General features: G+C 35.6%; 1 protein-coding gene across 1 annotated transcript in view; it reads left to right on the top strand.

Moving 5' to 3' along the window:
• Positions 1–2,279: 2,279 nt before the first annotated feature.
• Positions 2,280–12,405, top strand: part of LOC150089812 (calmodulin-like protein 4) — a 35,000-nt gene continuing 24,874 nt past the window's right edge. The window contains exons 1-2 of the mRNA XM_090368831.1: positions 2,280–2,366; positions 10,013–10,043. Coding sequence (XP_090224957.1) covers positions 2,364–2,366; positions 10,013–10,043 — 34 coding nt within the window. The 5' untranslated portion in view covers positions 2,280–2,363. The remainder of the gene's footprint in view (positions 2,367–10,012; positions 10,044–12,405) is intronic.

The following is a 12,405-nucleotide window of genomic DNA, read 5'->3' as shown; positions in this document are numbered from 1 at the left end:
TCGTGACACATTTAAACTGACTTAAATCTCTCGTCTTGCCCATTCTCGCAATGAATTGCACACACTCGTACAGCAACCCTCCATATTTGACCATCTGCCTTATATTGCATGGTACGAACACATGACGCCGTTGCTGAAGCACTACCCCATTTCTTGAAAAAGAAAGATTTACATAATGAATAAATAAATAAATTTTCTCTTTCTCCTGAACGATCACACGAGGAGGTCTCACAAGATAAAGAGAACCACAAGAAACAGCACCGTATTTGGTAGTCATGCGAGCTTGAACCAGTTGATAGCCTAAATATATTTAAGGCTGAGCTGGACAGGTATTAGGAACGAACGGAGGGATGAAATGGGAGCCTTTTTTTTTTTTTTTTTTTTTTTGGCTGATGCTGCATAAGCTTGCTTTCTTGCATCATATGCCTCTACTAATACTAATTTCCCTGGGTCATGTTATTCGTTTTGTTTGTTATTTGGTTTTTAGGAACATTAGCAACTAAGGCCATATTGCTCCGGGATATGCGATGGTCATTCCCTGACCTTTCCGCATCCTCCGTATTTGGTGGTGACAGGCTCGAACCCCGGTCTAATCAAGAAGCATGTGCTACGCACTGCCGCTCCTTCCCACCTAGTTACGGAGGCGTCTCCGTGTTACTCAGTGTTGATTCCATTATCCTGGTCTTGTATGAGAAAAGGAACGGCAGAACGAGGAACTAATGCTATGAGGCATTCGCGTTTGAGTTTGTAAATTGTGGTCGAATTGTCTGTTTGCTGGTCAAAAAACCCGAGCTTCTGGAAGATAAAACCATGCATCCCTCATCTGAGACCAACTACCTCAGTCACCTTAAAAAAAAATAATAATAAAATAAATAATAAAAATTCCTCTTGTGATGTTCAAACCAAAGGCTTTTCAACCCGGTAAAAGTTGTAGTAGTAGAGCAACAGTGACTAAGGCAGTGGTTTTCAACCCGGTAAATGTTGTAGTAGTAGTAGGGTTTTAAGAGCACCAGTGACTAAGGCAGTAGTTTTCAACCGGGGTGCCGCAACAACATTCCAGGGCTGCCATGTAATTTGGGTTTTAGTTACTTAAACTTTTTATTTTTATTTTTTATTTCTATGTTTATTTAATTATAAAAAGGTGTACAGTATCTTTTTAATTTTGTCGTGATCTATAATTGATGTTTACAGAGTACCTCCATATAAAGATAAAATTATATACTGTATATATATATCATTTGTAATTTGAAATGTAATTTATATATATATATATAATATACAGGGTGTCTCAAAAATACACGGCATAACTTCAGGAATGAGTTTCCCATATGTAGACAATAAAAATATTTTATATCAACATAGTTCCGGAAATGCTTGGTTTCCGAGAAGATCTGTCTATGACACTTAACTTCACATCACCTTATAGTAATTGTTCAAAATTTCCACCTTCTGCCTGAATACAGGCAATTTATATTGTCTATAAATTGCGTGTGTTCTGTGCTCGATTTTCTGTTTGCCGGACGAAAAATCGGAGTTTCAAGTATAAAAACCATGCTACCCTCCCTCGAGACCAACTAACTCAACCACGTTGTGAAAAAGGCCCATTAAATTCTTCCCGTCATCGACGGCATTCGAGCTCAGGTCTTTTCCACCGGTGTGGGAGGACAGAGATCCTACCAACTGTGCTACCGCGAGGATGCCCCATATGGAGGGACGGTGATTATACCTACTCACTAGCAGCGAGGATCCGTTATGCAGCCTTCCCCTTTCACCCTCTTTCTTTTAGTACGAATTAGTGAAGGTTTTTTTTTTTACTATAAATATCAGCATTAGTATTAGGAGTGACAAATGATGTAAGAAAGTAAATTTATATGGCAACATGCAAAATGAAAAAAAAAAAAAAAGCAAAAAAACAAGCTTCCTCTATCACATGTTCATCTCCTCTAAGAATTTGTCTAGCTCTTCCTTAAAGTTATTCAAACTTTCCGATAAAATGATGGGTACTGCGGTAATGAAGTAGTCAGGGTTTCTTTTAATTTAAATTTCTTTTAATTTTAAATAAAGTTTTAAAAAAATAAAACGCAATGAACGTCAGCTGTTACTGGAGGACAGGTGTCACCTCTGTCATTACGGAAGTGCAAATATTGTTGTTTGTGGTTTATTTTATACTAAAAGTTTGCGAATTACTGCTATTATTATTATTATTATTATTTAGAACCGAATGTAACATTCAAACGAACTTGTTAGTTTTAGACTACATTAATATATTTTAAAAATATATTTTAAACGTTTTGTGTTCGTTGAATTGCTTTCGTAGTCAAGCCTTTGCTGAAATATTTTTACTGGATTTCACTGTATAGATAATGGTATGTAATTTAATGAGGTGTATTTTACAGACGTATAAAGGTATACAGTTATTAATGGTAAAGTTTTTACCGAAAATGTTGATATTTAAAAAAAAGTATTTTATTGCTTGGCTCAAACCGAACGTAACCAGATTCCTGTTTTTGAATGAGTTGGCCTTTTTCCCTACAGAAATGAAACGAAACGTCAAATTGTCGGTTGCCATTTTATTTAGAAGTTAATGTGAAAATTTTGTCACATTACACACGTTTTCTTAAAGTTTCATTTATCTTTTATTAATTATTAGTCAAGTTGCTCGTACAATTGGAAATAATTTGACGTTATGGCGAAACAGTTTAAATCTGATGACTGAAGAACCCTATGGGGTTGGATACATAATATAATTTCTTGCGTGCACCGGCCCAGTGATGCACGCAAGAAATTATATTATGTAATTTAAATCTCTTATATTTTTAACATTCGTATTATAAGGCATGTTATGTGGATAACATTTCTGGTTAAAAATTCAGTAAATTTTCACATTAAAATGATCTCAGCTGACTTTGGAAATAACGTGCAGCGTCTGCTGAACTGGATTTTCGTCCATACGGAACTTAGCTGCCTCGGTCCGATTCATTTACCATCAATTAAAATATTTGCACTAACCGCATGGATCCAATATTCGGACTTCCCTCCTCCCTTAATCTGAATTAGTGAAGTTTTACTGTGTATTGAGTTTCCCCAGAAACCTTGTACTCTGCGTTTAATTAAATTTTTAACTAAGGCGCATTTAGGGCTAGAGCCTCAAGCTGCGAACAAATTTAGACTATGTATATAAAGTGCTTAGCATCATAATACACAGCCATTTCTGAATAAACAGAAAATTTTTAAGATGGCATCGTTTTAGGTTATATCTCATATTGTGAATGCCTTCACAACGAGTTGCCATGATATTGCACTACTTCGAATAAGTAACGCTTCACCTAAGGAGAAGACTAGTGTTACTTATTCTCAGATAGGTACCACCACCCAGACAGCACTGTTTCAGGGCTATTTGGCCCTTCGTCAGTGAGTGGGTAGGTACCCAAGTGATGCAATGATGGCAAAAACAGTTATGAAGTATAGCTCCACAATATGAGAGATGCCTGATGGTGTATGATGTATTTAGACTAAGGCGCATTTAGGGCTAGAGCCTCAAGCTGCGAACAAATTTATTGTGAATGCCTTCACAATATGAGATATAACCTAAAACGATGCCATCTTAAAAATTTTCTGTTTATTCAGAAATGGCTGTGTATTATGATGCTAAGCACTTTATATACATAGTCTAAATTTGTTCGCAGCTTGAGGCTCTAGCCCTAAATGCGCCTTAGTCTAAATACATCATACACCATCAGGCATCTCTCATATTGTGGAGCTATACTTCATAACTGTTTTTGCCATCATTGCATCACTTGGGTACCTACCCACTCACTGACGAAGGGCCAAATAGCCCTGAAACAGTGCTGTCTGGGTGGTGGTACCTATCTGAGAATAAGTAACACTAGTCTTCTCCTTAGGTGAAGCGTTACTTATTCGAAGTAGTGCAATATCATGGCAACTCGTTGTGAAGGCATTCACAATATGAGATATAACCTAAAACGATGCCATCTTAAAAATTTTCTGTTTATTCAGAAATGGCTGTGTATTATGATGTTAAATTTTTAAATATTTTAACTTTACTTAAAACACTAAATTTACTCAACCCGACTGATTTCTGACATGATCAGCCTGCTAAAAGGTCAGAATGAAAAGGCTCATTCTGACCTTCTTATTATATGATACAGCTAAATTTCTATTTCTCTATTCCATATAATAAGTGCAGCAAAATGTGGTATTACAACATTTAAATTTTTAAATTTTAAATTTCATGTGTATTGGGAACAACATATGTTCCCAATACACATGAATCATTAATGCACAATGGTAACATTAAATCAAAGCATAGATTCATCTGTGGTGGATACTATATATTTTTAAAATAACTTACATGGCAATCATTTGTTTGCAATTTGTGTGTGAATTGCATAGTATCATGTGTTGCATTGCTGGTTCTGCAGGTGCAATGTGTTTATTTTTTAAAATCTGGTCACCCTAACTTTATGCTTATTGAGGACTGTGTGGAAAAGCAACCAGTTATGTGATTTTGACCAATATTTGTGTGTGCTTGTGCATACGCTCACACCACATTCATGAACACCATCAGCCTCACATACCAAGGTCTTGATATGTGAGGCCAATGGTATAATAAAGACAGCATTTCAGGTTTTCACTGAAGAAGTGGTACAGCAAGTACCACAAAACATCTGAAAATCTGCAATCCATTAAGAAATTCAAGACAGGTTATACTCTATGCAGGTTGAATTGCTTATTTTCTCACTAATTTCCATTTCTTGATTTATTATGTACTAAAAGAACACAGATCTAATTGTTTCTTTCTCATGTGTTCTCTGTTATAAGTAAAAGTAAATCTAAACCAAATATTATTCTTATTATTAATAACAGCCTAGGTTATATTCAGGGTGGGCTGGTTGTTTTAGGATTTTATGGCATATTAGTGTCTAAGGCTATAATGTGCCACAAGGTGGGCCAAAAGTAGGTATACAGTACTGATCGGGTCACGTTTAGTCTCTTAAGTGCTCAAAATGTCCTCCAGCAATGTTGCAACATTCCTGGAACCTGTCCCTGATGCTGTGACACACAGTAACACACAAATTCTGGCTAGCACCAATGTCAATAAATGCTTGAGAGATGAACTCCTTCAATTTGTCCACTGTATGGGGCTTCCTCTCAAAAACCTTCTTTACTACACCCCAAAAAAGAAGTCCATAGGTGTCAAGTCGGGTGAACGGGGCGGTCATTCAGTGCTACCACATCACCTGATCCAATGTTGTGGGAAGGTCATGTCAGGGTAGCCCCATACCGTCAAAGCAAAATGAAGAGGAGCCCCCATCTTGTTGAAAGAACAGTTCGGCAAAGTCAGCCCTGGTTGCCAGTTGTGGCTCCACCACCATGTTGCGCAGTATGTTTAGGTAATTGTTACCATCCACAGTTGTATCAAAAAAAACTGGCCCTGTGACACCATCACTGAACAGTCCACCCCCACACAGTGACACCTGGCTGGTTCAGTTCATTTGTGATAGTCACATGAGGATTTTCATCTGCCCAGTACACACAATTATGCCTGTTCATGTGGCTTGACAACTTGAAACAGGCTTCAGATGATCTTATCAAGGTCTGGTTGGTCAGAAATTTGGTTATGCATTATTTCACAGAATTGGAACCGATGGTCTGAATTGTCCTCCAAAAGGCCGTGTAAGAGTCTTAGACAATACGGCTTCAATTTCAATTTATGCATTAAGCTTTGCAAGGGTGTTCTCGGTATGGGTAGCTCTTGAGACGCATGTTGCGTGGACTTTTTGGGACTGTTCATGAATGCCAGGGCAACTTTCATCTCATTCTCCTCTGTCACAGATGTCCGAGGACATCCAGATTTCGGTGCATTAACCACTGAACCTGTTGCATCAAATTTATCTCTGATACGATAAATTGTCAGACGTGTTGGTGGAGCAGTGTCAAATGCTTCTTGCCACGCCCTGTGCACCTTTTTGGCATTTTCAGTCTTCCAATACTGCTTCAGAATCCACTTTCTTTGTTCTTCAACCAAATTCCCTGCTATCATTCTCAATACCTGTAAAATAAAAGAAATCATAATGAAAAATAAAAATAAAATATCCTTATTACCTATAAACTAAAAAGAAATACTAATGAAAAATATAATAAAAATATCATGACCCAAAAGTAGATATCAGTACTGTATACCTACTTTTGGCCCACCCTGTATATTAAGAGATATGTACAGAGAAAATGGTCAAATTTTGATATTTTTGGAGGGCACTGTTATTACCAAACCTGAAAATTTAGGCCCCTTAAACTTTCTGTTAACAAGATTCTAGCCGGCCGGGCTAGCTGGGTGGGTTAAGTGCCTGCCTGCCTGGCAACCCAAAGGTCATGGGTTCAAATCTCGCCTCGGGCTTGGATCAAAGTACTGCAAAAACCTTGGGAGGTGCATTATGGCCACAGAAGCCAATGCGCCAACAACTACCCAAAAAAAAAAAAAAACAAGATTCTACCGTAATATATTGTGTGTTCATTAAATAACGTGAAAAGTTGATAATTATTTCAGATAATATGTGGAAATAGCCAAGTAGAAATAATGCATGTATAATAGATATCATTGGTCAGCATCAATTTCCTCCCTGAAATAATTTCGACAGGTTCTTATAGGAAATATGTTCAGAAACTCAGATATGTGTATAGTTAGTTTAATCGTATTTTCCTTCTATTTTATCAAGTTATTTTCTTGAAAGAGTTTACTTATGCATGGGTAACATATTATGCACACACATTATTTCTACTACCAAGGTAGTAGATCTTTTTAATTATATCTTGTATTGTGAATACCTTCACAACAAGTTGCCATGGTACTGTATTACACTACCTCGAATAAGCAGTGCTTCACCTATGGAAAAAACTAATGTTACTTATTCTTGGTGGATACCACCACCCGGACGGCACCATTTCGAAGCTTATTGGCCTCTAATCGGTTGGTGGGCAGGTACCCTGTTGTTGCAATAGTGACAACCCAGTTATGAAGTATAACTCCACAATATGAGAGATGCCTGATTGCGTGCGTGGTTTAACTAAAAGATATTTCTTGGTGAAATGCATAAGAGTATGAAAGAGTTTACTTATGCATGGGTAATGAGAGGCCAATAAGCTTCGAAATCGGTGCTGTTTGGGTGGTGGTGGTGGCGGTATCCTCTGAGAATAAGTAACATTAGTTCTTCTCCAAGTATTACTTATTCGAGGTAGTGCAATACCATAGCAAATCATTGTGAAGGTATTCACAATATGAGATATAATTAAAACAATGCATTAAAACTACCTTGGTAGTAGAAATAATGTGTGCACATGCACAAGTAAACTCTTAGGCATTTAGCCAAGAAATATCTTTTAAATTTATTTTCATTATTTTTTTTTCTAGAACATTCAGGAGATATCTAGAGCATTCTGAAACTTATGTTTGAGAATTTTATGGAATGTTCTAGAATACTGTTATGTGCAAAAGAAATGTTGGGATGTTTCTGGAAGGTTCTGCAACTGTCAATGAAGTTCTCTAGAAACGGCGGGAGCCTTCTAGAAACTTCACTACCGCTATACATACGAGTGGATTCTCCCCAAGCAAGCATTTTCATATTTTAAAAAGTGTATTGTTTCAGAGAGTGAATGATGAACAAATGTTTTAGTGAATTGGTGTTTGCAAACAAGCATTGTATACATTAACGCAAATCGTGAACTGTGTTTAAATTAGAAAAAATATCTTCACTTTATTAACTGTATTCATATTTGAGCATAGCTCAACCATACATGAAAATGTTATGTTCTTGCCTAAATAAGCCTGATAGTTTTTGCTACATTTATGGAGAAGTGGTGTGAAAATCGTAGCGGAAGCCACTGTCACAACTTGTGAGAAAAGCCTATGAATTCTGTTTTGGATTTAAGGTCGGAGATCAAGATAAAATATGGCTTCAAAGATTTCTTGTAGCTCATGTTCAAGTATATTAACAGGCATTCTGAGAGGTAGTCATCAGTTGATGTATTTTGCTGTTCCAGCGGTATGGCGGGAACCTCGAGAACACATAAACGATTGTTACTTTTGCATGACCAATATTTCTGGTTTTTCTGGGAAATCCAAGCATAGAGTATCCCAACATACCTTCTGCTCTAAGGCCATTTCCTCACGATGATACACTGACAAAACCACCAGAAATTTATGGATTTGACTCTGATTCAGGATCAGAAAAGAAGTCTCCAGAAAATGTAGAACCCAAAACAAGTACAGATCTAGACTTTTCAACCCTTGATACTGCAAAATCACATCTAATAACTCAGGCAGAATTGAACGATTTGGCCAGAGATTTGGATCTCTCCAAAACCAAGACTCGGTTACTAGGATTACAGCTTCAGCAGTGGAATCTTCACGAAAAGGGTGTCAAGGTGTCTTTTTATACGAAGAGACAATATAACATAATGACCTATTACTCCATGGATGGTACTTTGATTTATTGTAACAATGTCCAGGAATTAATGAAAAAGTTACTCTGGAGCAAGTCCCTGAGCAATGGAGGCTTTTCGTTGATTCATCCAAGGTCAGTTTGAAAGCAGTTTTACTCCATAATGGAAATAAGTATACCATTGGCCCATGAAGGAAATGTACGAGAACCTACAGGTTCTTTTCCAGAAAGTATGCTATCAAGAATACAAATGGAATATCTGTGCCGACCTAAAAGTGGTAGCTTTGCTGACTGGATTGCACTAAATATTGCTGCTTTTTATGCAACTGGTACAACTGAGCAAAGGATCACCACTACAGGATAAAAAAATAGCCAGACTGTTCGGAAACTACACCAGGCCAGAAAAATGCAGCACATTCTCCTTTGATAGATAAGTCAGAAATCTGTTTATCTCCATTGTGCATCAAGCTAGGTTTGATAAAAAAAAAAAAAAAAATTTGTGAAAGTGATCAACAAAAAAGTAGAAGGATTTTCCTGTTTGTAGCAAAAGTTTCCTTGAATAAGTGAGACCAAGATAAAAGAAAAAAATTTTGTGGGCCCTCAAATCAAGAGGCACCTCCATAGCCAGGTGGGAAGGAGCAGCAGTGTGTAGCACATGCTTCTTGATTAGACTGGGGTTCGAGCCCGTCACCACCAAATACAGAGGATGCGGAAAGGTCAGGGAATGACCACCGCATATCCAGGAGCAATATGGCCTTAGTTGGTAATGCTCCTAAATAACAAATAACCCAAAACCCTCAAATCAAACTGCTATTTCAAGATGAGGAATTCACTAATTAAATGCTACAGAAATAAGAGCCTTGGAAGGCATTTGAAAATGTCTGGCAGACCTTTTTAGACAATGAGAAATCGCAAATTACAGTGAAATTGCAGATGAGATAATTTTAGTGTAGAGTGAGTTGGGATGCAACATGTCGTTAAAGCTTCATTTTCCCATTTAGACATTTTTCCTGAAAACTTGGGAGCGGTCTCCAATGAACATGGTGAAAGGTTTCACCAAGATATTTCTGAAATGGAAAAAGATACCAGGGAAAATTGAGTCCAAATATGTTGGCAGACTAGTGCTGGAATCTCGTACGGGAGACACCAATGGATGATTGTAATAGGTAAAAAACCGCAATATAAGTGCTGTGTTAGCAGATAGACATTTTTGTAAATAGAATAAGGTTAATATACCCATTGTTCAATATTTAGCATTGTATGTAACATTTTCTTAAAATATATGAAATTTTTTACTATAAACTTAGTTTTTGACTTTGATCCCTTTAATTTGGTGGGTGTTACAGCAATATAGTAGCCATATTTGAATTCAGCAGCATCAAATGTATAAGAATTACCCCGAATTTTAACAGGGAGCGAAAAAGGTGTTGTTTTTTTTTTTGCTAACCAGTGTATTCTGTAAAGTTATTTTTTGTTTATTTTGGTTTGCTTTTTACTTATTATTTATTATTTTTTTTTTAATTTATTATTTTATTTTTGTTTATTTTGTTCAGGCACGATTCTTTCGTGAACAAGATATTGATGGTAAGGAAAATATTTTCTGAATTTATTGAATATTAGTTGGTACTATAATATAAATTTTGAATGAAATATCAGGCAGGGATATTTTTAAGACACTCAAGTTTTAGGATAGCCCTTAATGCAAGGGGTCTCAAACTGTTGGTTGGGACCTCCTGTGGAGGTTGCAACCCATGCTCCTACACTTAGCAACTTGAGGGTTGCATAAATTTAAAACCTAATGCAAAATTTTTTAAAAGTTTGCTTCGGTTTTAAATTTTTTGTAAAACACTTATTTTATAAAGATTTAAGGTTATGTTGTTGTTTTGTTTGACATATATAGAGTTAAAATTTAATTATTAAAAGTAAGTAATACATATGTCCAGCTATCCTTGAAACTGGCTTTTAAAATTGACCAAAGGTCAATTTGTGAATAGTGCAAAATTAGTAGTTTGACAGTTGATCATTTTATTTTCGTGCATGCTGTTTTTTTTTCTTCAAGGTTATCTTTCTTAGTGCAATTTTTTACTACCAGTATCAGACATGTCTAAAAGACCACCGGTTAGTAGGAGTTTTAAAAGGAACATTTTGTACTAATTATAAGGAAGAAAGTGGAGTTACTTATGAAATTAATGGAAGGTACTTTTGTAAAATGATTAAGTGAAGAATTTGCTCATAAGAAAGAGAGAGAAAACAGTTACTTAGATATATCTAAATTAATAGACAATTGAAAAACTTCACACCATGCTGATGTGAACAGAGTATTGTTTGAAGAGATTAGGCAGCACTGCAGTGAAAAATTTCCACTTAATTCCTCCATGGCTAGCCAAAAATGAATTAGATTCAACAACTTCCTCTAAATACTCTTGGTTGGTACTACTCTTATAAAGACTATTCAAACAACATTATGGCCATCTTTGTTTGCCAAAAGTACTCTCCTGCCTAAACGTTTGAAATCTGTTTCATTTTTCTTAATCTCCAAAGTTTTTATTAAAATATTTTCTGTTATAAAAAATATAAAAATCAAAAAACTTAAATATTTATGAAACATTCAAGAAATTTCTGGAATATTCCAAGTATATATAGAAGACTACTAAATGTGGTAGAATATTGTAGAAGATTCCTGAATGTTTTGGGTGATTCTAGAATATTCTAGAAAGTGGGAGTATTATTTCAATATTAGAGAAGATTGTAGATGATTCTAGAGCAGTGATCTCCAAACTTTTTTGGTTGTGCACATTTATTTTACTTAAAAAAACTAGCTCACATCCCAGAATAAAAAAATAAATATATGTTTAATATTTTTTTATTTATAAATCATTTACATAGAGGGCATTATATCTAAAATCACATTTATAAAATTACATATCATTTTAAAATATCACATAAAAAATACAAAACAAAATTAAATTGAAGTTCAAGTACAAAATGCATGTACTTGAACGTGTATGGTTGACAATATGATCAAATAAAGCCACATATTGAAGTATTAAAAAAAACATTTATTTATAATTTTTATTTTCAATTACGTTTCAGAAAACTAAAGTTTTCATAATAGATATTGATTTATTGCAGATTACTCGCACACCCCTAGGGGTGCACACACCCAACTTTGGAGACCACTGTTCTAGAGCGTTCTGCAATAATATGAAGTGAGGAATAAGAGCTGTAACTTATAAAATAACACCCTTTATTCAGAAAGTGTGTTTAGTGATAAACCTGGCAAGAAATATGGAACTGTCTTTAAAAAGGAGTGCTATTGTAAACTCTATATAAAGAAAGTTATTCTATGAGAAGTATTGGCAAAAATCTAGGTTTCATTTAAAGGAGTACAAATTACCATTCAACAATTCAAGGAGACTGAAAGTTTAAAAGGACAAACCACAATCAGGATGACAGCACTTAACAATAGAAACACAAGATAAGAACATAACACTGATTTCTAAACAAACGATGACTTGCTGCACCTGAAATTCAAGCTGAGTTCAGTAGAAACAGAGAAATTCACATGCCTATATCCACGGTAAAACTTCATCTTTAATAAGCAGAACTTTGTGATTGTGTGGTGGTCTTAAAACTCTTATTAAAACTGGAAAATCGAAAGAATCAATTGCCTTAGGCTAAGAGCCATCAGTGTGGAAAAATGTACTTTGACAGATAAGTCCAAATTTGGAATTTTTGGATCCAACCATAGACTTTATATGAATGGTCAACTGAAGAAAATAATGGTGCCACATTGTTTAGTGCCTACAGTCTAGCACTGTGTGGTGATTCCATCATGATCTGGGGTTGCTTCTGTTTTTCTGGAGTGGGTGACATTGCCAGAATTGAAGGAATTTTAAGAAAATAAGGCTATAAAAACATTCTTGAACCATAATGCAATATCCTC

This window comes from Mastigoproctus giganteus, chromosome 2, assembly GCF_048544385.1.
Source record: "Mastigoproctus giganteus isolate SK-2022 chromosome 2, ASM4854438v1, whole genome shotgun sequence".
Classification (NCBI taxonomy): domain Eukaryota; kingdom Metazoa; phylum Arthropoda; class Arachnida; order Uropygi; family Thelyphonidae; genus Mastigoproctus; species Mastigoproctus giganteus.
This window is presented reverse-complemented; position numbering and strand designations above follow the sequence as displayed.